The following is a 25,789-nucleotide window of genomic DNA, read 5'->3' as shown; positions in this document are numbered from 1 at the left end:
AGGGAAACTCACTTGAGAAAATGCCTCATTAAGATCAGGGTGGATGGCTCAGCCCATTGTAGGTAACCCCTAGGCTGGTAGTCCTGGGTTCTATACCAAAACAGGTTGAACAAGCCAGTAAACAGCACTCCTCCATGACCTCTGCAACAACTCTTGCCTTCGGGTTCCTTCCTTGTTTAAGAGTTCCTGTCCTGACTGCCTTTGATGATAAACAATGATGTCAAAGTGTAAACCAAAACCCCCTTTCCTCCCCAAGGTGCTTTTTGGCCATGGTATTCCATCACAGCAATAGTAACTCTCAACAATCATTGCTGAAAGTTGTCTTTTTAGGATAAAAAAAAAATTGAGAACAAATCACTGAATAGTGGTAGAGAAGGTACTATGGAAATACCTGTGTAAATAGAGGTGTCTTTATTACCTCCTCAGAAAGTACAGTGCTGGGCTGAGATACAGCCCATCTGCCATGCATTAGACATGGCAGCACAGGCTCATGCCTGTAATCCCTAACTTGGGAGATGGGGAGGTAAGACCTCTAAGTCAACCTGAAATATACAAGATTCAGTCTTGGGAAAGTAAATGAAAACTCATATAGCTGGCTCCTTTGCTGGAAAGGGGGAATGGAATATATGTGCCACACAATTGAGATAGATTCTAATATGTAGAATGACTAAGAAAGGTTAAATCATCTTAGATGAGGTAATCAAATCAAAAAGCATTGCAACATAAAGAAATGCATTAGATTTTAATCTTTAATAGTATTGATATAGGAATTTACTTTACTGGACCAAGAATAGAATGCTAATTACATAAAAATATACACATATAAAAGTAATTCTCCATTTTCTTGTGGGGCAAAACAATCTAAGTGTACTTCTAGAATAGTCAGGGTTTTTGTCTGAATTACAGTTAAGTCAATTCTTGGTCATCTTATTAGCACTAACATTTTAATTTAAAGAAACATTAGACAGCCATTACAATTTATAAATGTAACGTGCCATTACTGAGTAAATAAGATTACTCCAGAGTGTGTCCCTTCTCCCACCAACTAATGAGGCAACAATATGCGTTAATTAAATTTTATTAGTAGATGAACTCTTCTGCATACTAATTTTGTTCTCCACCCGTGTGTGTGTGTGTGTGTGTGTGTGTGTGTGTGTGTGTGTGTGTTGGTTAGAATGCACCAACTATCCCTTTAATGCCATCAACAGCAAGAGGAGTTTGGCTTGGGCTTTCGGTGCAGATTGACTGTGTCTGTTTGAATCAGGTGCTCTGACCTATCTTCCGTAGCCAGAATTCTTCGAACTGCCTCTTCAAAGGCAGCAGCAACATTGGTGGCATCTTTTGCACTCGTTTCAAAGTAAGGATAGTCGCCGTTGTCCTTGCACCAGGCTTGGGCTTCTTCGGTAGACACCTGCCGTTCTTTTATGTCAGTCTTGTTGCCCAAAATCACAAAAGGAAAGCTTTCAGGCTCTTTCACATCTGCATAATATATGAACTCTTTCTTCCAGTTGCTCAGATTCTGGAAGCTTTGTGAATCGTCGACACTAAATGTAAGCAGGCAACAGTCAGAACCTCGGTAAAACGGTGTCCTCAGGCTTCGGAATCGTTCTTGACCAGCTGTGTCCCAAATCTGCATGGTAACAAAATGTCCATCCACCTCCAAATCTTTATTTAAAAATTCCACACCTATTGTGTGGAAGAGCTGGGAATCAAATTTATTGGTTACATATCTGTTCATAAGAGAACTCTTGCCAACTCCACCATCTCCAAGAAGAATTATTTTAAAAAGAGACGATTTTCCTGCCATTATTAATAATCTTAAGTTTTGATTTCAGAATCCTGTAAATAAAAATAAAAAGGTACCATTACATGCCTTTATACTGGTGCAATCCACACAATTCTAATAAAGTCAGTATTTAAGTAAAACAACAACACATAGAGCTGATTCCACTTTGCAAAGGGACTACCTAAATAATGAAATTTAACAACTTAAAACAGCCATTTAATCCCCAGTTCACTGACAGGAGATATTCCTTTCCTGTCCCTTTTCTTCTTATAGGTACATTTCCACAGCCAGCATTTCACACAGATATTGGAAATCCCAACTCAGCTTCTCATGCTTGCAGAGCAAGCACTTTAGCAAGTGAGCCATCTCCCCTGCCCCCACCTGTATGTTTGAAGTAGAATGAAGTCAATCTTAAGTGAAAATGTGCTAATATATTATGCATACCCTTTAAAGAAGTCCAAGGGCAGGATTTAAAAAACTTTCCTACACTATAGGAGCCAGTCTATAGTGGTGATACTTCTGCCACCTATGGCTAATGGCTAGCTACTTCTGAATGCTGATGTGATTGAGCACTGTACATACTTGACACTTTAATTTCCATTATAAAAAATTCCAAACATACATAAAACTTCCAGGCAGAAAACCTAACCTCATCTTTAACCAATTATCAATCTAAGGTAAATCCTATTTTCTCTATAACTCCTATTCACCTTCCTATTTTTCTAAATTATCTAAAATGTCAATATTTAAAATAAGCTTCTATTGTACATATATTAAAATTTATGAAGGACAAAGTTTTACATCAGCACTGTCTGAGCGATTTTTCCACAGTGATGTAAATGTCCAGCATGGTACTCACTAGCTCTATGTGGCTGCTGAGCACTTGGTAAGTGAGGAACTAAACTGAATTAATGAATTTAGGTGCTTGGGATTGGGCCTTGCGTATACAAAGCATTAAGATGTCCTCCACTGAACTATACTTCTGGCCCCATTAATTTAACTTCAGCTAATTTAAATGACCACATTTAAAAAGCCTCTAGCTATATGGGACAACAGAATTCTAAGTAAAAATATTCATTAGCTCTATCATCAAAGTGGATATTGTTGACTTCCACAGTGGAAAATCAGTAAAGAAATGAAGAATAATTGCTTTATCTACTAGGACGAATTTCTATAACCAATACAATTGACATTATTTGTTTGTTATGTATATGACGGTATCTTCTATAGCATACAAGAATTCTGCTACCTACATGTTCTGGTGAAAACCCACAGCAGCTTAGATAGTGAGAAATCAAATGAGTAGGAAAACAGGATGATAAACAACTGGGTATGGTCATACATGTCTATAATCCCAGCATTCAAGAGATAGTGGCAAGGGAAGCACAAGGTTGAAACCAGTAAGCAAGCCTCATATCTTATGCTTACCCAGTTTCACAATTTTATCAAGAGGCCCTGGCAAGTAACTGACCAACCCCACCTAGGTTTATATAAGCACCCTGGAAGATGTTCATACTGCACTGAAATCATGTAATGATACATTTCTCAGAATGTGACCCTGTATGCTGTATTTCAACATAGGGGAAGCATCTGAAACTCACCCAAAACTATTAAAATTATTCAATGGCTTATTCTCCAGGCTTGAAGAAAACTCAACTTTGAATTGGCCATCCTACCACAAATACTGTGTAATAATTTCCTTCCAGATTTAAACCTACCATTTTGGAGGGAATTTTAAGGTATAGTATTTACAGGGAGGTGAAACATCCCAGGAAACTCATTAAGACAAGAAGTAAACAACTCAAAATAGATTAGGGACTTCCTGAAAGTCCCTGAAGCTGACCAGATTCACTGGGCCCCTCTGTCCCCAAGAGTATATAATTAGTAAAGATGGCTAAGAGTTACTCTCCTACAAGCCAAGAGACAAATAAGACTCTCAGACTATCCCAGCCACCTGGAAGAAGAAACCAACGGTTCTCAAGTTGAGGGTCATAATCCCTTCTGCAGTGGAACTACCCTTTCACAGGGGTCACCTAAGTCCACCTGCATGTCAGATATTTACATCATGATTCATAACAGTAGCAAAATTACAGTTATAAAGTAGCAACTAAATAATTGTATGGTTGGGGGTCACCACAACATGAGAAACTATATTAAGGGGTTGCAACATTAGGAAGGTTGAGAACCACTGCCTTAGAAAAAACAAAAGAGTGATTGGGCTGCCTAGAAAAGACTTAAATACACTGAGCCACCAGGAATAGACATTCCTCAACCTGTTGAGTTGCCTGTAGACTGTGCAGTGAGCATCAGGCTTTCCAACTTTCACAAGCTGTCACAGATGCATTTTGGACGTGCAGCTGTCTTTCGGTCATTTCTGCTTGCGTGTGTGTGTGTATATATGTATAAAAACCATGCTCTTCTATATATGTAACATGTTGCACCCTGGGCTAGTGCAGCCTCTACTCCCAAACCAAACTTATTGCTGTGCCCTTAAGACCTCTTCTGTGCCTCTACTGGGAAAGCCTTCCCATCAACCCCTATTAACCCCTTGTTGTTCTTGTCAGGTTTTAACTGACAGAAACACCAAAGTTCCATGATCTGTGTGAGAGGAAAACAGATGTATATAATTGTAGCCTATCAAATTTATTATTTTAAGTCAACTAATATAGTTACCTGAACAGACACAAGGCTTCATTATATATCACTGAATTTTAAAGATGTTAGTTAAATCAAGTTATAAACTAGATCATGCCCCACATATCTACCAAATTCTTTTAGAAATTGTGAGATACAGATCTTATCATGCTATTTTAATCTTTTTTGTCCTAATTATGTGGAATTTTCTGCTTTGTGATGTTTTAAAAGAAATTTAACATTTGTGAATTCCACACACCAGGTAGTATTTCTGACATGCACATTTACTGGCTGAGGCCTCCCAGACAAGACATTGCTACTTAGGAACATATGGGCTTTTGCTAACATTATTACCACACATGACCACCTCTTTGATTCTAAGCTTAGAGTTGTACACAAATACACATGGTGTTACAAATAATTATATAAACTATCTTAGTCCCAGTTAACATTTAAGAGAAGCCAGCTTCATTGAGTCAACTCATTAACATAATCAAAGCATGCTTATAGACATAAAAATGTTTCCTGTTCTAGTTCTTTCTTTATGTAGATGTGTGTATGTGATGTGTGTTGATGCCCACAGAGGCCTGAAGAAAGCATTATAGTCCCTGGAGCTAGAGTTACAGGCAGTTCTGAGCTGCTTATAACATGGGTGTGCTGGTAACCAAACTGCTAAAGTACAAACACTCTTAACCACTAAGCCCCTCTATTCTTTTCTAAAGGCAGTTCAACCTTTGAGATATCTTTAGCGTAAGCTAAAGAAATAAAAAATCCTACCATGTTACTTTTAAAATTGAGCTAAAAATATATGAACTCTGATGTTCCACAGTTGGCAAGATTGTCTAAAAGCAATAATCTTCATCAAGTTTTATAACATTCAATACAGCTAAATTCTACAAATAAAAACATCTGAATTTTAAAAATCATAATAGACAGGTCATAAACCTTACCTTAGAAGTTCAGTTCAAACATCATTATCTGCAAAGAAAATCAAAACGCTCACATTAGTGATATGCATTTGTTTTGATGATTTTTTTCCTTCTATGATATTACTGGTTGAACCTAATGCCTTGTGTATGCTATGCAAGCTCTACCAATGAATTCTATAACTCCAGCCCTTTTATTACCTCTCATTTTGAGATAGGGACTTACTAAGTTGCCCAAACAAGCCTTGAACTTGCTCTGCAGTCCAGGCCAGGCCTTGAATTTTCAGTTTCTCCTACCTCAATCTCCAGAGTATCTAGGATTGCAGGCCTGTGCCTGTTTTCATCATTTTAAGTGTAAAAAGAATTAAATGTTTAAAAAAATCATGCAACTACATCTTTATTTTTGTTTTAATATTTATTTATTCATTTTATGTATATGAGTACACCATTGCTCTCTTCAGACACACCAGAAGAGGACATCAGATTTCATTACAGATGGTTGTGAGCCACCATGTGGTTGCTGGGACCTTTGGAAGAGTAGTCAGTGCTCTTAACTGCTGAGCTATCTCTCCAGCCCTACATCTTTATTTTTAATTTAAAAATATCTAAGTGTTATCTATAATCTATCTCAGCCTAAAAACAGCCCTAAATCGAATTCTGTATTTTGATCACTATTTTTCCTTTGTCAAAATTTTTACCTGCCCACCCTCTTTTCTAACATTCACAAATAGGCACAGCTATAAAATTATACTGGGAATTATGCTTGCCCAAATTTTGGGTGGCTGAGAATAACCATGCCCCAGGCAATGAAATAAGGATAACACAGGGAAACTAGAGGAGCTGAGGGAGGGGCACCAATGATCCTGGGAACATGTGCTCCCTGCTGACTCTGATTCGTGCATAAAAGACTATTTTGCCTTGCATCCCCAGTTGTTCAGTCTAAGGCTCTCCCTGCAAAGTCTTCTATGCATGACTGAAAGCAGTGTCAGCAGGAAAAGCATGTTTCTAGTACCAACTAAGCCAGGGGCCCAGCCCAAGGGTGGATGAACTTAATATCCTGAAACTGCATGGGAACAGGATGGACAGCAGTATCTCCATCCAAGGGGCTGTTGGAACATTTACTGTGATGTCTGCACACAGGTGCTTCACCAGTGCCAGGCTCATTAGAAGAGTGTAGGAACTTTCTGTGAAATGAGAACGTGAAGTCTGAAAGGAGTGATATTACAGACAGGTTCTTTAATAGCCATTTTTTAATACTCAAATTTCAGAAACCACTAGAAACAGAACAATTTATATCCACACCCCTTCATTAAAGAGCCAAAATTCATCCTCCCCCCACCATCTTTTAAAATTGTTTTACTATTTGTGTGTGTGTGTGTGTGTGTGTGTGTGTGTGTGTGTGTGTGTGTTGTGAGTACATGCTGTGTGGGGGCAGGGGGGAGTGATGGCAGAAGCCAGAAAAGGAAATCCCACCAACTCCACCATGCCCACAGCAGAATTATAGGCAGTTGTGAGACACCTGACACAGGTGCTAGGAACTGAATTCAGGTCCTCTAGAAGAGCAGCAGGGGCTCTTATACAATGACCCATCTCTTCAGCAACACCCACCATCACCCTGTTTTAAAGAAAGGGCATTTTTGTGAAACTTACATACAGAAGTCCTTAACTTACACATTCAATCAATTTAAACAGATTTTTTTAAATGCTGCATTTAGGATTAAGGATAAAACAGCAGCAGCTAACAGTGATAGAGCCCTATGACTGACATTTACTCCTCATGTTCCTTATCTGTGGTGGTTTGAATGAGAGCACCCCAACAGGCTCACACGTTTGAATGCTTAGTCCAGTAGGTAGAACTGTTTTGGTAAGTTTTGGGGAGATGTGGCCTTATGGGAGGAGGTATATTACTGAGGGTGGGTTTTGAGGTTTCAAAAGCCCAGCCATTTCAGTTAGTCTCACTCTCTTTCTCTGCTTATGAATCAGATATAAGCTCTCAGCTACTGCTACAGTGCCATGCCTGCTATCATATTCCTCACCCTGATGGTCATAGACTCACTTTCTAAAACGGTAAGCAACCCCCCAAATAAGTACTTTCTTTTATAAGTTGTCTTAGTTATGGTGTGTCTTCACAGTAATAAAAAATTATTTAAGACATAACTTTTCCTATTACTGCCAATAGGATTGAAAGAGGTTACGTATGATGCAAGATCTCACAGCTAGTAAAATAGTTAAGCTATTAATATGAAAAAAACACACCAAAGCCCAGCTACTAGGGTACTTCAAATACAACTGCTGGACTGTTTGTTTTTGGTTTTTTGAGAGTTTGCTGTTGTTACTGCATTTATAAAGAAAATAAAGTAGTGGAAGCAGTAAGCTTTTCATTTGCTCCTTTATTCCAAGATCTGCAAAAGAACAAGTTAATTCAAAAGAACTAGGCTTAATCTGCCAATATACACCATGAAGTATGTCTGAGTATGCTCTAGGGTTTTGTTGCTGTTGAATTTTGTAAGGCAGTGCCTCATATAGCACAGGTTAGCATCAAACTCAGTGTTAGCTAAAAATAAGCTTCCAAGTCTGAAACCTCTTGTCTCTACCTCCTGAATGTCAAGATTATAGGTATGCAGCCCCATGCCCAGTTTTATAAGGTGCTCGGAATCAAATCCAGGGCTTCCTGCATGCTAGGAAAGGCTCTACCACATCCCCAACCAAGTGTGTTGTATTTAAAAAGTATCATGATCAAATGTCTACAGCTCTCAGAATCTCCATAGAAGCCTCCAGTTTCATAAAATAGGCAAAAGCAACTTTCCAATGCATATTTAGATAACACCTACTGTGTGCCACACATTAACAATGCAAATGACACAGTTCTTCCCCAAGGGAACACTACATAAAGTCACAACTGTAGCAGGTCCTACAAATGAAAGGCACATAGAACAGAGTACAATTACTCACACTCAATTGAAAAACCACTTGAAATATTAACAGGGCACCCTTTCCCTATTAACATACCACCATTTCCCCTAGTAAGTCAGGAGTACAATGTCCAAATGTGAGGCTCCCTTAGTCCGGCCTAGGCCTTGCCTGACAGTATCTCACAGAGCAGTGTACAATGCCAGCCACCATCAGGACTTTACATACATGTTCCCCCAAACTCAAGCCAACTACTTTAACTGCTAAGCTTCAGGTAAGGTAAAAAGTACCTGCCAGGACCAGAGGGAAACTAGGTTGTATTACCCTGTGTTAATGAAAGCCTGAACATCTGTTTCCAGTTGTGGTATGTTCCAACCACATCTCAAATTTAGTGACATGCTGTCCTTAGGAAGCAACCTTAACTAATACCTGGTTCGAAGGCAGAGGGTTACCTGATTCAGGGAAGCAGGTTAACATAGGAGACGGAGAAAATAAAGGTGCAGTGGACCAACACATTCCAAGGCTCTGCCAAGGAATCCTGATGCTGGCAGGTGATGATGTTCCTCTGGCAGGAACCCTGATGAACTGGGAGACCCTGAGGCAGGTGAAGAATTAAGTTTACTAGGAAGCAGGGACTGGAGGTAAGGAATCATAAGTAGTCAAGGTCTTCGGAAGCCACTGGAAGGATTTCTGCCTACACACTAGGATTGAAGAAAGCCACTGAGATACCTTCAGCAGTAGAAGCCTTGGTGAGATAGAGCCCAGAAAAGTAACTGACTGCCACAGAATCAGTGAGTTGAAGAAGATATCAAGTAGAGCTAGGATGGATACCTTACTATCTCTGTCACACTGCCAATGGTGTCAGCTGGTCTTAAATACCAACACTGAGGTGGTTGTGTCTTGCTTGATTCTCCAGTAAGATGTTTACCATTAGACTTCCAGCTTTTTGTTGGTTGCTTCCATCCCCATCCCCATCTCTTTTTTTTTTGGTATCTGGCTAACTCTGAAACCCACTAGCCAATGCAGCTAGACCTCACCTCTCTCAAATACTTCCAATTCTAACTAAACCCCTTAAGCTATGCTCCTAACATTTCCATTCAGGCTTTAGTAGTCAACATGTCTACCATGCCTTCTAATAAAAATGTTAGCTAAAAACATTCACTATTCACAAAGATGTAGTACACAGTATTTTAAGAATACCCCATATTTTTCTTCTTGATTGTCAACTTGAGAAGATATATATATATATATATATATATGTATATCTCCAACTTCTCCCAAAAAGAAGAAAAATGATTATTTCAAGACAGGGTTTCTCTGTCCTGGAACTCTGTGGATCAGGCTGGCCTCAAACTCACAGAGATCTGTCTGCTTCCCAAGTGCTGGCATGTGTTACCACTGCCCTGCAAAATTTTGTTTAAAAAAAAAAAAAGTAAAGAAAGAGTTTAGCTGAGCAAGTGGAAATCACTTAGCTAACTAGGGAAGTTGGAGAGCAGCGCTCGGCAGTTAAGAGCACATACTGCTATCTACCTCCCAAGTCCGTCCCAGATACTGCACAACTCACCACACACTCCCAAAGCTATGTGGAACTTCAGTGGATTCCCCCATCTCTACATGGGCTGTAGCCTTGGTCCAGGAGGCACAGTCCCACCACAATGATACAAGGCAGCCATCAAGCCCCAGCTCAGGCCACTTTAGACAGGAGGCCCCACAGCTCCCTCTCTTTGTACAATCATTACTCATTTCTACCTGCTTACATGCTCCATGTTGCATGTGCCTGTTTCTCTGTTATAATGTCAACTCCCTTGGAGGAACACAACATCTATGTCATACGGTCATGGTGGTGGCTAGTTTTACGTCAACCGGACATAAGCTAGAGTCATTTTCAAAGAGGGGAAACTTCAATTGACAAAATAATCCCTCTAGATCGGCCTTGTGGGCAAGCATGTTGTATATTTTCTTGATTGGTAATTGTTGTGGGAGAACACAGTTCACTGTGGGATATGCCACCCTTGTGCTGGTGGTCCTGGCTAAGAAAGTAGGCTGAGCAAGCCATGGGGTGCAAACTTTTGTATAGGTTCCTGCCTCCGGGTTCGTCCTCTGACTCCCCTCAGCAATGGAGTGTGATATGAGACTTGTAAACGGAAGTGACTACACAGAGAGTTAATCTGGTCAGGAGGCAGATGGGGAAATTGGCAGTGATAGGTAGATTAAGTTTTCAACCCAAGTTGTTCATGGTCATGGTATTTTATCACAGCAATAGAAACCCCAAGATGAGAATTCATATGTCCTATTTTTGTCTGCCACATTGAGTAAAATGCTCTGCACGTGGTGAAATGCAAATAAATGCTAAAATAAAGCATTCCCCGTTATTTTTGTTATTCTATTATTCTATTTCTATCTGTACTTAACATGTAAATTCTCCATTCTATTTTTTATATCCATTAAAATATGTGGGAAAAAATGGTTCTTGTAATTCTAATGAGACTTAGTACTACTGACTGAAATTAACTAGGGGTGGGAATGTACATGCCGGAAAACTAGCACAATCCTTTAATCAGATAGATACTAGAGGGAGAGCAGGCTCCCTTTGGTAAGCCACCTCCTCAAAACTTCAGAAACACATTTCAGACTGTCCCTTTGCAACTTCTCACTCCTGAAATTTTTAATTGAACTTATCACTCCTGATTTAAATTTAGAAGAGTTCTTTTCCCTCCCCAAATTCACAGGTCCTTTTGCATTCATTCATCCAGAATGTCCTAATTAGAGACATATCTACCATTTAATTAATTGCATAGCTTAAGAAGCTGAGTTTTAGACAGGACAGGGGTGGTACATGCTTATAAATTTCCAAAGACAGGTAGATCAGAAGTTCAAGGCCAGCCTGGGCTACAATAGTGAGATCTAATGGGGAGGGGAGGGAAAGGGAAAGAAGAGGGGAGGGGGAAGGAGAAGGGAATAGGGAAGGGGAAAGGAGAGACTAGAGGAGGAAGAAGGGAGGGGAGAGGAGAGGGGAGAGAAAAAGGGAATGGGAGTCTAAAGAGTACTAGCTGTATAGCAAAAAGATAACAAAACAACCAAAAACAAACAAACCAGAACTAAGGAAAATACAACAACAGGCCAACTTGGAGGCTCAAGATTTGACCAGGTGAAATAGATTATGTAGCACTAAGTACTGCCTCACAGATAGGAAAGGTAAACTAAAACAACAAAAAACTAGAAATCAAACCATAAATAAATCAAACCAAACTATCATTGACAAAGCACACACTCTATTTAAATAACTCACTTCAAGTACTCTTTCTGGAAATTGGAGCATCTAATTTGACTTAAAAATTAGTTTTTCATGAAAAAGAACATTTCTGTAGTTAGGTATGGTAAAAGGACAAAAGAGTCAATTAAGCAGCTAACTAGTAGATACTTCAGAGTTTGTGTATTGCTAGAAGTGCTCCGTGAACCACATGTGGCCACTGAACATCTGAAATGTGCTTAGTCTGCTTAACTGAATTTTCATTTGCACATCATTTTAATTAAAGCATTTCATAACACTAATGGCTACTGTATCAGACAATAGAGGTCTACAGCACAGTGAATGAACATGAGGCCGGTAACCCCCTAGAATCCCAAGTAGGCTCAGATGAGTATAACAGTTAAACAGGAACCTGTATGTGTGAGCTTCATACTAGAAAGATTAGAAGCACTTTCACTAGACTTGTGGTCTGGTGCATGTGTATGTATGGAGTGTGTGCAGTGCTGCATGTGAAAGGCACAGAACCATCTTGAGTGACATCCACCTCATGTGAAACGGGGTCTTCTCCCTGGCCTAAAGCCAACCAGTCTGGCTGGCCAGAGAGCCCCAGGGATCCTCCCTCCTATGTCTACCTCCCTAGTGCTGGGATTACGATGCCTGGCATTTTTGACTGTCATTTTCTACATTTTGACTAGGTTTGAGAATCAAACTCAGTCCTCATGCTTGTAAGGTAAGCACTTTACCAACCAAGCTATTGCTCCAGCCTCAGGTTTCATTAGGTTTCTTTTAATCTTTATATCACATACATATATCACTTTGATCATACCCCACACACACCTGATGCCTCTCTTCCCGGCCTCCTCTTCCTTCCTTCCTTCCTTCCTCCCTCCCTTCCTCCCTTCCTCCCTTCCTTCCTTCCTTCCTAAAGCCTACTTCATTTAATCAGTGTTACCTAAATGAGCACAGATAGAGGGTTATTTACTTAAGAAAGGGCAACTTACCAGTAAAGTATGACTCTCCTTCCTCCAACAACCATTAACTAACTACCTAAGCTCTTCAGCCTTGTTGAGAGGAGGGAGGTTCTTCTGAGGTCCTTCCCCATCTAAGATGGAATGTTGATGGGCTCAGTCCTATGCCTGTCATGTGCAAGTAACCAACTGCTGTCATCAGTCTTTTTTTGTTTGCTTGCTTTTTCTCAAGACACAGTTTCCCTATGTGGCCCTGGCTGTCCTGGAACTTGCCCGGCCTTAAACTCAGAGATCCGCTTGCCTGTGCCTCCTGAGTGCTGGGATTAAAGGCTTGTCATCGTCTTCAAAGTCCCTCAAAAATGATCAACACATCAATGGGGTGTGTGTGTGTGTGTGTGTGTGTGTGAGAGAGAGAGAGAGAGAGAGAGAGAGAGAGAGAGAGAGAGAGAGAGAGATTCCATCCTACATACAGAGAGGTTGCCATGAGTCCAATGGCAGACACTGCGAGTAGCTCTTCACAAAGTTCTGTTTACAGGATGTAAGTGACAGCTGTCCATAAGCAGCACTCCAGTTTAGTCCTACTGAGATGCTGGATTGCATTCTTCTCACAGGAAAGCCTGGACTTAACTCTACCCTTCACTGCCAATTCCCCATCTGCCTCCACACCAGACCTAAGTCTCTAGAGTCACACACCTTCATTCCCTGAAACATCAGCAGGTCATCAAAATGAGCACTAGCCAATCCAATGGCTTCTCACTGCTCACATGAGAGCCTTTAGGTATACAGGGCCCTAAAGTTTCTTCATCAGAAAGAATGAAGGTTTTGGCTTTGTTTGAACTGACCAGTCCCTCCACCTGTGGCCATGATAATAGCAAATTCCTTGAAGATGTACATGCCACAGAATTGAAGAAGGGTAATCACATATTATCAAAAACAACTAAGAAAATGGAGGCCCTCTTCCCAAAGTATTTTTCTAGTACCACACATTTGCCAAGAGGCAAGGTGGGATCCTTCAAGTCTTAGTCAGGACAGGCCACTCCCCATTATTACAAAAATGAGACCTATATTACAGGACAATAACCCCTCTCCCTCTTGAAAATGTTCCCTAAAATAGTCCATAAGATTCCTGACAGCAGGCTCTGCTTTCTCTTACACATCCTCACCTTTCTTTAGCCAGGTGGCTCCCTTTCTTAACAATCCCTCAAAGCTGAGGCCGAAGTCCATACCTCTTCTCACTGGTTATAAACACCAGCGATTCCTTAAAGTCTGCCTTCACCCTCTCACACCTCATGGCCACACAAGAATTTCCAACCCCTTTATAATGATGATATTCAAATTCTGTATGTCAAAGAATGTTATTTATCTTTCTCTTGTCTTATACCTGATTCAATCATACAAAGAATTGTGTCTGTTTCCTTCCCAACCCATTGCCACTGTCTTCTTGAGTCACAGAGCTCTATCTTATCAGCTGCTGCTTACTATAACAGCTATTAAGAATCTGTCCAGCTGGGCGGTGGTGGCAGCACTTGGGAGGCAGAGGCAGGTGGATTTCTGAATTCGAGGCCAGCCTGGTCTACTGAGTGAGTTCCAGGACAGCCAAGGCTATACAGAGAAACCCTGTCTCGAAAAACAAAACAAAACAAAAAAATCTGTCCTAGTTTTTTTTCCTGTTGCTGTGATAAACAATCTGACAAAGGAACTTAGGGGAAAAAGACATTTTGCCTTTACAATTAACACAGGGAGACAAAGGATACAGTCCACCACCACAGTAGGAAAGTCAAGGCAACAAAAACCTGAAAAGATTCCTTTTCTCCATTTATTCAGTTCAGGATCCCAACCAGAATAAATAAATAAATAAATAAATAAATAAATAAATGGAGCTAACCCCCCCCGGGGGGGGGGGGGGCGCCTCCTCCCACCTTAGTTAAGCAGAAATGTCCAGAGGCCCATTTCTTAAATGATTCTACATTCTGTCAACTTGACAACACTAACCATTACAATATCTAAGGCACAGTCCCTTAAAACCACTCGCAGATCAGACACTATCCTCCATGCTTCAGAGCTCAACAGATGAACGTTAACAAAAATAAAAAAATCATTCCCTGGCCTAACTAAACACAGTAGGTCAAAAGTGGTAGCCTCACTCCCACCAATTAACAGAAAAATCTCAAAAAAAGTACAAAGCCAGAAAAGACACCAAGAAAAACAATTTTAGATGCAAGCCAGCACCAAAACTTACCAGTGATGCTGGAACACACCTCCGTTCCTAGCAATCTCTGGGATATGAGTTCAAGGCCATCCTGGTCTACAAAGCAAGTCCCAGAACTGCCAGAGCTTTGTTACATATAGAGAAACCCTGTCTCAAAAACAACAACAAAAATAATTTAGAAAGTATAAAGCTACCATTATAGTTGTGGCACTGTGAAAGTCAAGAAAAAAATGACTAACAAGGAAACTTGGCCACAGAACTGAAAAAGCCCTGCCTAGCTCTCCAGCACTTTCCCAACCACCAAGACAGATAAAGGCTACAAGTTGAAACACTCTGGGAAAGAACAGATGCCCTCCTACCACCACAGCACACTAACTTCCTGAACAAGTGCATACAGTAAGAAACAGGGAGAAAAGAGGAAGGGATGGAGGGACAGCCTGTGGAGCCCCTGCTCTCAGCTCTGCAACCAAGTATCAGCAATCCCCAATCAGCAAGCCCAAGGAAAAAAGTTTACAGACTTACTAAAAAGAATGATGGAGAACTAAAACCAACTTTAACGCCTTGTTTCCCTACCACTAAGCCCTTAACTGCATAAACTCTAATAGAAAACACCAACTTCAAATCCTATGGTTCAGAAACTATGTGGCTTCACAGGAGTAGGGCAGGCTACTTAAAAATGTTTAAAGGAAACAGAGATGCTAGCATCTGTATGGTACCATGCTCAAGGGAGTTCACAATTTCAACACTGCATTGCATGAATTCCTTCTAGTGACTTAACTTTGTAAAGTTGAGTTTGCCCAAGATCACAGAGGAAAAATTAAATGCAGATTTTAAGGATGGCAGCTGTCTGGTGCTCCAAAACAACTACTTTTTCAAATTGTATTTAAGACAATTAGAGTTCATTCCAGAATAGCCTGCTTTCACCAATGTGTGCACCCCCCAGCAGTTTCTTGGACTTCCTCCTCCACCATGTATGTATTCCAGGTAAGTTTACCAGATCAAACAACCACGAATACAGCAACCCTGTAAGCTAAAGATGGCACCCTCAGAGACTTCTACATGTTTTTATTTTGTTTGTTTTGGAGACAGGGTCTCATGTGACCCAGGCTGTCATAGAATTTCCTATATCGTCAACAATGCCCTTGAAGTCCTGATCCCTGTCTGCCTACCAAATACTGGGGTTACAGGCATGTACTGCCATGCCTGGCCTTTTTGGACCTGTTAGAATCATTCAACACTCCCATCTTTTAGAGTTCTACTCAATGAGATGTTTCACATTTTGCTAACTCTGCTAACACAGCTGCTTCTGAGACACAGCCTCCTAGAAGATATCTTAACCTCTGTACCTGGCACCTAATCCAAATCACCAAAACCTGGATTAAAATAGCTCAGAGACCTTATATACTGTTTTGCTACCCCTCACCCTTAGATTTAGAAAACAACAACTGGTCATGGAATGAATGCATGGAGTGCTTCCATACTGTCTCCAGCCCCGGTCAACACACTGGCAAATATAATGCCTTCAGCCTCAGACAAAAGTGAAATCTGTGTCCATGGAGTATGAAGCCAGGCCTGCCTGCTACACCTTTTCTTAAACACACTCCCTCTACTCATATAGACCTTACTTAACAACCACTGACTATACATCCCCATGTCCTGTATGTGTTTCCAACAAAGCTGACATTCTACAGCTTGAAATCATCAGGGTCAAAAATTAACAAAATGTAATGGAAAAATCCAGAATGTGGAAATACCCAGAGCACATCACAGTATGTACAGTACCAAGAGTCACATTGGGAAACAGATTTTTCCTCCAAGTTATCTAACCAGCCCAGGCACCCTGAAGCAAACCAGGTTTGGGATTGCCACAGGCCTGCCTGACACCCAACCACACCTACCTACATACATATGTAGTTGGTTCCAGGTGTCCTGCCTCAGGTACCCTGACCTTTCATTTGCTTCTAGATTTCCCACCAAACTCCCCGAGGCATTTTCTGACTTCAGCTCCTCCTCTCCCATCAACCCTTTAATAAATGGCATCTGTGGATGGCCTGGTAGTCACAAACCCTATTTTCTTATACTAACTAGCTTTTATTATCTACATAGCTTTCAACTTAGCCTCACTGGGCACCACTTCTAATTGGCTTATTTCCTCCTGCTGCTTAACCAACAAACTGCCCAGGGCAGAATTATGTGGCAGTTAATGATTTGCTGTCTCTACCTGATACATATACTCTTGCACCCATTAAGTGGTGTCTCTTTCTACAAAGAAAGAAATGTGGTGAATTAACTATACTAGAGCAGGAAGACAAGTAAGGACTGAGCAAGACTTCCTGGCACCAAGTCCTCTTGACCTTTGGAGGGGGGTCACAAAAAAATGTATACCTTTCAGGCAGTGGTGGCGCACGCCTTTAATCCCAGCACTTGGGAGGCAGAGGCAGGCGGATTTCTGAGTTCGAAGCCAACCTGGTCTACAGAGTGAGTTCCAGGACAGCCAGGGCTACAGAGAGAAACCCTGTCTTGAAAAACCAAAAAAAAAAAAAAAAAGTATACCTTTTGTTAAACTGCATGTGCTAGCAATCTGGTATGATATGAAATTCAGCATTCCAGTGTCCCCACCACCACACACATTATAGAACAGAGCATCTGGTAAGAGGTAGAGAAATCTATATTCATTAGCAAAAAAAAAAAAAAAAAAAAAAAAAAAAAAAAAAAAAAAACATCGTGCAATGGCAGGGTCAAAATCCAAAGAAACAGAGCCAGGGAGATGGCTCCATGGATAAGAAAGCTTGCTTTACAAGCAAAAGACCGAGTTTGAATCCCCAGAACTGACAGAAAAAGCTAGATATAGTCCCATGAACACCAGTCACTCCAGCAATTTAGTGAAGGATAGAGACAGAAGGATTGCTACAGCTTATTGACCACTAGCCTAGCTCCAGGTTCAGTGAGAAACTGTCTCAAGGCAATATAGGTGGAATATACAACTGGACACTCCACATCCTTCTTTGGCCTCCAAACACACATGTGCATATATACCATACACATATACTCACATCCGAAAAGAAACCTACTATATGAATGTTTTCCCAGGAAATCCTCAAGAGATTCAACACTTTTTGATACATAAACACCCATCCCCATGCCAAAGGTAATAACTGACACCTGGTCTCAGACAAGCATGGTAAAAACAGGCTGAAAACCACCAAAAGGAAAATTATATAGGCTGGAGAAATGGCTGAGCAGTTAAGAACACTGGCAAAAGGGCTGAGTTGGACTGAGTTGCAGGCCAGCCTCCTGAAACCACAGTGAGACCCTATTATATTAATATATTATATTTAAAAAAAAAAATTGGACCAGGCAGTGGTGGCATACGCCTTTAATCTCAGCACTCAGGAGGCAGAGCAGAGGCAGGAAGATCTCAGTGAGTTTGAGGCCAGCCTGGTCTACAGAGTAGTTTCCAGAACTGCCAGGGCCACACAGAGAAACGCTGTCTTGGAAAAACTGAAATAAAGAAATAGATATAAGAATAAATAAAAAGGCACACACGCCTAACTCAACTGTACTACAAAGCTTTAACGAACTCAGCAACTGTTCTTCACTCCATCTAAGTATATCCAGAAAAAAAAAAATGCCATGACACACGTACTTATGTGCTGTGTGTGGATGTGTTCTTTCCTTAATGACACCTGACCTCTATTGCCAAGTAGTCCAAACAATAAATTCTATTCTAGGACTATGTAAGAACCTGGTCTTATGATGTCGACTCAACTGCCAGCTTCAGAAAGGTAAAAGCTTTGCCACCATTCTTCCTTCTGGGCAGCACGTATGTACCAGTGCCCCACAAAAAAAATACCTGTGGATGACAGAAGGATGAAAAAACAAACCCCCAAGCCCCCTAAGTCACCTGCAGAGGTGCCTAGTAGTACCTCAAAAGTTTTTTGTCTTTTTTTTTTTTTTTTGGTTTTTTGAGACAGGGTTTCTCTGTATAGCCTGGGCTGTCCTGGAACTCACTCTGTAGACCAGGCTGGCCTCGAACTCAGAAATCCGCCTGCCTCTGCCTCCCAAGTGCTGATATTAAAGGCATGCGCCACCACAGCCCGGCTTTTTTGTCATTTTTGTCTTAAACAAAATGGTTCTGAAACTGTGTGGTAGCCCATCCCTGTAATCCCAGAATTTAGAAGGCTGAGGCAGTAGAATCAGGAATTCAACGCCAGCCTCTTCCTAACACCAATACTGAGGCCAGCTTTAAAAAAAAGAGAGATTCTGTTACCAGGTATTCATAAACCTCAGAGAATTTCCCCCAGCAAGCTTTTAAAATAATAAAAATGCTATCTTAAACAGTAAAATGACATTGTGCTTAAAGAACTGTAGAAGCCCAGTATGACCTGGAATATGAACCAAATATGCTTTTTCTCCAAAATTTTTCAAATATCCCCTGAGAGGATAAAATTGCCTCCCAGTGCAAAACTACTACTCCAAAAAGCCCACAAACATGTCTGAATTTCAACACTGCTCCCTCACTCCCTAAGTGACCTTGGAAACAAAATCTAACCCTCCCGGGTACCAGCCGTTCTCATTTGTAACAGAACCATTGCTTTGGAAACACCAGGAAAATGAAAGGGTGCAGAGAGTACTGACTCAAACAGAACCAGCTTGTATGAGCCAGAGGACGACTTCCCAATAAATGGCCAAAAAAAAAAAAAAAAAAAAAAAAAAAAAAAAAGACTGAGGGAGGTTAGAAAAAAGAAATTGCTAGAACTAAGAACTTCAGACCTCCAGAGTAATATAGTATAAAATGGAAGTAGTTGGACTGGTAAAATGTAAAAGGATCAGGCTCGAAAAGAGAGACGACCACCAATGTCTTTTCCTACTCTCCAGCAATGGGTGTTCTGGTTTTTGCTTGTCTACTTTAACCAGAAAATAAAACATAAATATCCTTAAATTCCCCCAATGTTCTAAATAAGTAAGCCTCCAAACCATCAATGTTCCAGTACAGGGATACACTACAATGCACTTGAAGAACCCCAAAAGCAAGAAGACACTGCCACTTAGATACGACACTCGAATATGTTAAGTTACTTGGAGCACTAAGCAAGAAGTGGTTAACTTCGATGTAAGATTATAAGACAAAGTAAAAGCAGGATACTTAAGTCCCTTAGCTGAGGGAGGTGGGAGTTTTGCACAGGGGTACAGCTCTTTCTTAGCAAGCACAAAGCCCTAGGCTTGGTCTCCAGCAATGGAAGAAAAAGAAAGAAAAGAAAAAGGGAAACAGTCCTTAGTTGAAAGCCCTGGGTTTCCTTCTATTCTAGTTGAGATTTCAGGCTGTGTAGGGATTTTCCATTGCAGTGGTGCTAGCAAGGAAAAAGACAAAACTCAGTACCAACAAAACAAAAACCAAATTCAGTCTGTTGATTTTATGAGGACGCTGTGAAAAGACTGGTCACGTGCCAATGTGGAAACTTGCAGAAAAGTTATTCCTCAAAAGAAGTATGATCACGGGATGTGTCATCACTTAGAAAACAAAACAGAACCATAATACGTTCATCAACTATTTGGTCAGTACTTAAAAGTCTCGGCTGGTCTTTTCACTAAGATGGAAGGGAGAAAGGAACGCGATTCTGAAACCTCAGCCCAGATCTGATATCTGACAATGTTCCCAACCGCCAACACGGTCTTTGCCCTGGCTTTATCTTCCAAACACCTGAGTGGGTCAAAGGGTAGTAATGTCAGAGATCGCCAAACTCAAATAACACAAGCTTGCTTTCCCCAGCATTACTCAGTCACTCCTGCGCAAGGTTTGGTCTCGAGTGTGTGGGTGCCTCCGAGTGGTTAGGGGAAAGACTGGTGTATATGTGTATACCCAAGTATTTGTATTGTCCCTGTGAGCATCGTTCCACCATCCTATTCCCAGATGTTTGGGGTTTATCTCTTTCCTGAGAGGTTTAAGGAGGGATATATCTATATCTCTTCCTCTCTGGTCAGTGTCTCGCTCGTTCTCGCTGTGTGTGTGTGTTTGTGTGTGTGTGTGTGTGTCCTGAATGGTTGGGTGTGTGCTCCTCTTCCCGTGCTTGAATGTGAAAACCCGTCTTTCTTCCTACGTCAGTCATCAGGAGACTAGGGGACAAACTGCCCCTGTTGCCCAGCAGTCTACAGACCCGCGCCAATTTAGCTCGCCCCTTGCCCCGGCGGCCCTCAGCTCCTCCGGCTGCTCAGCTCCGGCTGCGCGCGCTCTTAAGCAGCTCTGGCTAGCTCTGGCCGGGCCTCAAACGAAATGATGACTCCCGCTCACCTTGCAGACACACACAGGACGTCCTGGGAGCTGTTCGCCAACACGCCGGGTGCAACCAGGGCAGAAAGAGGGCCAGAGACTCCGGAACGTAGAGAGCACTTCCAAGAGGGAGCGACTTGGACAGAAGGACCAATATGGCGGGCGGCCGGGGCGGGGCCAAGGCGGAGGGGCGGGGCCTTGACAGTGGGGCGACGAGGCGGGGCCTGAGTCAGTGGGGCAGGGCCTGGACTAGTAAAGCAAGGCCCGGATCGGGGGCGGGGCCTAAATCTGTAGGGCGGGGCCGTGAGCTGTGGGCGGGGCCTGAGGCCGCGAACCTAAGGCAAAGACCCTAGTTTGGATTGAAGGAATTAGGCCCAAGGAAGACACAGCCAGAAGTCTGGAGTCAGCTCTCCTCACAGACTGCTTTGCAAAATCGCGGTTTTCCTTTGTGCTAGCTGCTGCTCTGGTCTTCCCGCCTGCATTCCTTCTAACCGTGGTCACGAAATAAGTTATTCTTAAAGTTTAAAGTAGAAAGAGATCATATAAGTACTATGACATAACAGTATTGCACCATTTAAAAAGTGCAAATAAGCAAAACACAGGTAGATGAGAAAAGAATATGTTTGCAAACTGTAGAGTAATAAAAGTCTTTTTAATTAAGTTTTGTTATGATTTTCCTTGTTAAAATACTGCCTCCTAACCTCTAAATTATAAAACGATAATGGCAAAATGTAGCATCAGAGGTGTTTGTATTTCTTTGCTTTATAACAGGAATTGAGTGCATAGATAGCAAAAATAAAAGTCCTTGGAAGAAAGAGTCTTAGCTCCCCATAAATATATAGATTATGTTTATTTTTCTGAGACGACATTAATTTTTATGATCCACAACAATTTACCTAATGTCTGCCTCTTTCTGAAGTCATTTTCAGATAATAACCTTTCATCAGGTGCCAGATTACAGTTAGCAAAGTTTCTCACAAGTATGATTTTAGAATAATTATGAAAATAAGGCACACAATAAATGTCATGTTCCAGTTTGAATTTCAATGATTTTTTTCATATAAAAAGAAATCTATTTTTATATGTCCAGACTATCTCTGTGAGTTCAAGGCCAGCCGGATCTACAAAGTGAGTTCCAGGACAGCCAGGGCTATTACACACAAAAAAAACCCTGTCTCAGAAAAACCAATACAATCCAAAACAATCCTCATCAAAATCAGATTTTTTTTTATTGAAAACATGTTTTTCTCAAATAATGTATCCTGATTGTGTTTCCCTTCATCTACACCAAGTTCCTCCCCACATTCCTCTATCCATATATATCCCCTTTCTGTCTCTCAATAGGAAACAAATATGTTTCTAATGGATAATAAAATATAAGATAAAACAAAAAAGTAATACACTAGAATAGGATAAAACAATCAAAAGGAAATAGCCCAAGAAAGGGCCTAAGAAACAGTTAGAGATGCAGAGACCAACTTGTTTGCATACTCAGGAATCCCATAAAAACACAAAACTGGAAGCCAGAATATGCACACAAGAACCTATAGTGCAAAGAGAGAGAGAGAGAGAGAGAGAGAGAGAGAGAGAGAGAGAGAGAGAAAGACAAAGACTGACAGAGAGACAGAGAAAGACTATATGAATTAAATTTAAAATTTTTTACCATATACAATTTAGTAATCTTTTTTCACTTCACATTATATCTATATATTATCTATTTTTGCTAAATTACTTAAACCAAATCTAATGGGCTAATAGACTTAGGGTTACTTTTGTGCATATTTTATGGTTTGGGGTTTTTTTTTTCAATACAGGTATATGGAAACATCCATACATTTTTCTGTATTCCAAACCAATGCAGTAAGTGTGCAGTTTGCTTAGAAACTAAGGTGAATATATTTCTTACATTAAAACAGTTTTTGATACTCAGATAAATTTTTGCATTGGATAATTTCAATATATAAGTAACAGAAATCTGTTTAGCATGAAAAGAATTAACGGGGTTAGGGGTGTAGTGCAGTGATCAAGGACTGGTTTAGCATGTATAAGTATCTGGTTTTAATCCACAACACTACAAAAAATTGTATTTGGTTTTTCAAGACAGAATTTCTCTGTGTAGCCTTGGCTGTCCTGGAACTCACTCTGTAGACCAGGCTGGCACTAAACTCAGAAATCCACCTGCCTCTCACTGCTTTCCCAAGTGCTGAGATTAAAAGCGTGCACCACCACTGGCCAGCTAACTACAAAACTTCTTAAAGGGAAATTAAGGAACAAAAATGAATGATCACACCATTTTACTTTTTCCCCAATATAAATTTTATTATTGACACTTCAAGCTTGGCAAATGATCATGTTAATAAAATGAACCTAGATCAGAGAAATATTTTCTTGAGACCAGCTTTGATTTCATGAGCACAAAGCAAGGAACGTTAATGGGGTTGGGGAGGTACAGTCGAGGAAGGGTTAAAAGGAGTCTATCTGCTGGTGGCTCCATGCCATTTTCTTTAGGTGATTATTATTCCATACAAATGTCCTAAAATTGACAATGAAGCTTGGTGTTTGGTTTATGTTGTTTTCATTTTGGGGAATCCTCCTTATTCAATAATCCTCAATTGTTTTCTTTTCACGTGCTGTGCAATTTCAATTTCTAAACAACCATTTTTCAGTGACAGGCTGTGACTGCCAATTCTTTACGAATCACCAAAGCCAAGATGGTTGCTCTCTTGAGAAGCCACTTGGGAAGCTGGCCTGTACATCCTGTGCCCTACAGAATCCACCTCCTCAAAGATGTAGCCAGGGGGTTCAGAGTATGAAGCTGGGCACCTTTGAATTTCCTTAGGAGTGAAACTAGTAGAGTAGGTGGTCTGACCTTCTAAAGGAATGTTCACACGAGGACCAGACCAGGTTGGCTTGCAGGTTTTGGTATTGACTGGTACATGAGGCACAAAGTGAGCACGATTGGTGGTCATGTAATCCATAGGTTCTTCAGGAAATTTCAGCTGGGGAGCAGGTTTGACTGGCTCTCTGCGGATGTTAGCCCAATGTTTGTAATCCTCTCTGTTGGTGGTGGAGCCTTCAAATCGGTCGCTCTTCTTCAAATGGATGGCTGGCCTGCAAGACTGAGCAGGAGCACCATTGGGGCTCTTGTAGTCGGCTTGCGAAGTTGTCAGAAGATCCATCTTTCCTTCAGGAGGGATGTAGGGAATGGGCTCTTTTTGGACAATCTTGGGTGTTGGCCAAGCTAGAAATTTTTCTCGAAATTCAGTGTTGGATGAAAAAGGTATACCTATCCCAGGGTGATTTGGTGCAGGTTTCCAGCTCTTGGCAGGTTCCCCCATCAAACCCTTGTAGGAATCTTTGTGGGTGGTAAGGCCATCAAAAGGAATTTCACACGGTTTATATTTCTCTCCCTCATACACACACCGCTTCTCCATAGGATGGGCCACATAGCTCGTTCTGTAGCTTGTCATACTCTCCACAGGGAGGTTGCAGAGCTTGGGCCCAGGTGGAGGTTTGTAACTCACAGTATCCACAGGATTTTTTATGGGATAATCGTCCTGGTGTGTGGTTCTATGATCAAACCTACAGGACGCAGGACGGTATGATTGTTGTGGTGGACAAATCAAAGATCTTTTTTGTTGGTTCCAAGGTAAATAATCAGCTTTGTACGTAGGCACCCACTCCATTTTGTCATTACATTGATGTCTGTTGTCTCGAGGTTTGATGGGGTTCACTCGACTGGAAGGGCAGTAGTTGTAGTGTTGATTATATGTTGTGAGAAAATCCATTTCTTCTTGGATTGGAGTGACCTTCTCGGGAAGATGATGTTTCACCGGAACTATGTTGTAAGCCCCAAAGTCTCTCTTTGTTGTGGACAGGCCTTCCATTGGTATACTTACTTTGTGGTACTCCACCTTGGGTTTGAAGGACTCTCGGGGCATGTAAGAATGATAAGTAGGATACTTCTCGGTGTATTCGGAGAAAAAGCATGGTTTCTCTGTCTTCTCATAAATCTTGGTAGGGAGATGCGGGCAGTGATGCCTGCCGCAGGAGCAAAGGTCACAGATGCATTTTCTATTCACGAGAGCCATTCTCCTGACACCACCTCAGGTCATACTTCTTAGCAGGAGCCTCCTCATAGACCCACACAACCGGTCTGGGAGGGCCACCAAGCTTGAAGAGGCTTGGCAAGATGCGGGTCTCTTCGTGAAAGAAAACGTAAGTGGCCTGCTTGTACAATTCTGCTTGCCCGTTTCCTTCCCGAAACTTGCCTTGCTCCAGCAAGAATCACCCAACCCACACCCTAAGGGCCGGCCCACCTCTGCTTCCCAGCAGCGGAGCAGCGCAGCCTCTGCTGCAGCCAGGACCAAGTATCTAAAGCAGCTGGCCGGCTCCCCTAAAGCCTTCGGAAGCCACGGGGCCCAGACTGGGGGCCCTCTGTGACGTCTCCAGGCCCGAAAGGTGTGGCAATGCTGTCACAAGGACTTCTGTGAGGTCAGGAAATTCCCATTGCCTCACTGACAAGCCCATGATAGGGGTTTCCCCATTAGGTCTTGGAAGAAAGATGGAAGACTGATGGCTGAATTTGGAGAGCTCCTGGGTTCTCAAGTAAATAAATGAATGCATGGTCACATGTAAAAATTACATTAATAGCACACGGGTGCCACTTTCTCTCTCTAGAATGCATAGTCTGACATCTTATGGACACTCACTCCTTGATTTCCATAAACCTTGCTTTGAACACAGTTTCCAATTCCTTTGGCTTCAAGTGTCTGTTGCAATTCCTTCTAAGTATTATTCCTAATCTACATTTCATCAATGAACAAATTTTAGGATTT

The 25,789-nt window shown here is 41.4% G+C and overlaps 2 protein-coding genes across 2 annotated transcripts; both read right to left on the bottom strand.

Annotated features, from left to right (window-relative positions):
- Positions 1–1,062: 1,062 nt before the first annotated feature.
- Positions 1,063–21,115, bottom strand: Rab9a (RAB9A, member RAS oncogene family). The gene is made up of 3 exons (XM_034485148.2): positions 20,973–21,115; positions 5,371–5,398; positions 1,063–1,839 (listed from the first exon to the last, which is right to left on the bottom strand). Exon 3 carries the CDS (start codon positions 1,805–1,807, stop codon positions 1,202–1,204), a length of 606 nt encoding a protein of 201 aa, XP_034341039.1. The 5' UTR covers positions 1,808–1,839; positions 5,371–5,398; positions 20,973–21,115; the 3' UTR covers positions 1,063–1,201.
- Positions 21,116–23,381: 2,266 nt separating this feature from the next.
- LOC117694327 (stabilizer of axonemal microtubules 1) lies at positions 23,382–25,137 on the bottom strand. Its single transcript, XM_034485147.2, has one exon. It carries the CDS (start codon positions 25,040–25,042, stop codon positions 23,642–23,644), a length of 1,401 nt encoding a protein of 466 aa, XP_034341038.1. The 5' UTR covers positions 25,043–25,137; the 3' UTR covers positions 23,382–23,641.
- Positions 25,138–25,789: the final 652 nt, after the last annotated feature.

The sequence above is a fragment of the Arvicanthis niloticus genome, chromosome X, assembly GCF_011762505.2.
Source record: "Arvicanthis niloticus isolate mArvNil1 chromosome X, mArvNil1.pat.X, whole genome shotgun sequence".
Taxonomy (NCBI): Eukaryota; Metazoa; Chordata; class Mammalia; order Rodentia; family Muridae; genus Arvicanthis; species Arvicanthis niloticus.
Note: the sequence above shows the minus strand (reverse complement) of the source record. Positions and strands in the feature narration are given on the sequence as shown.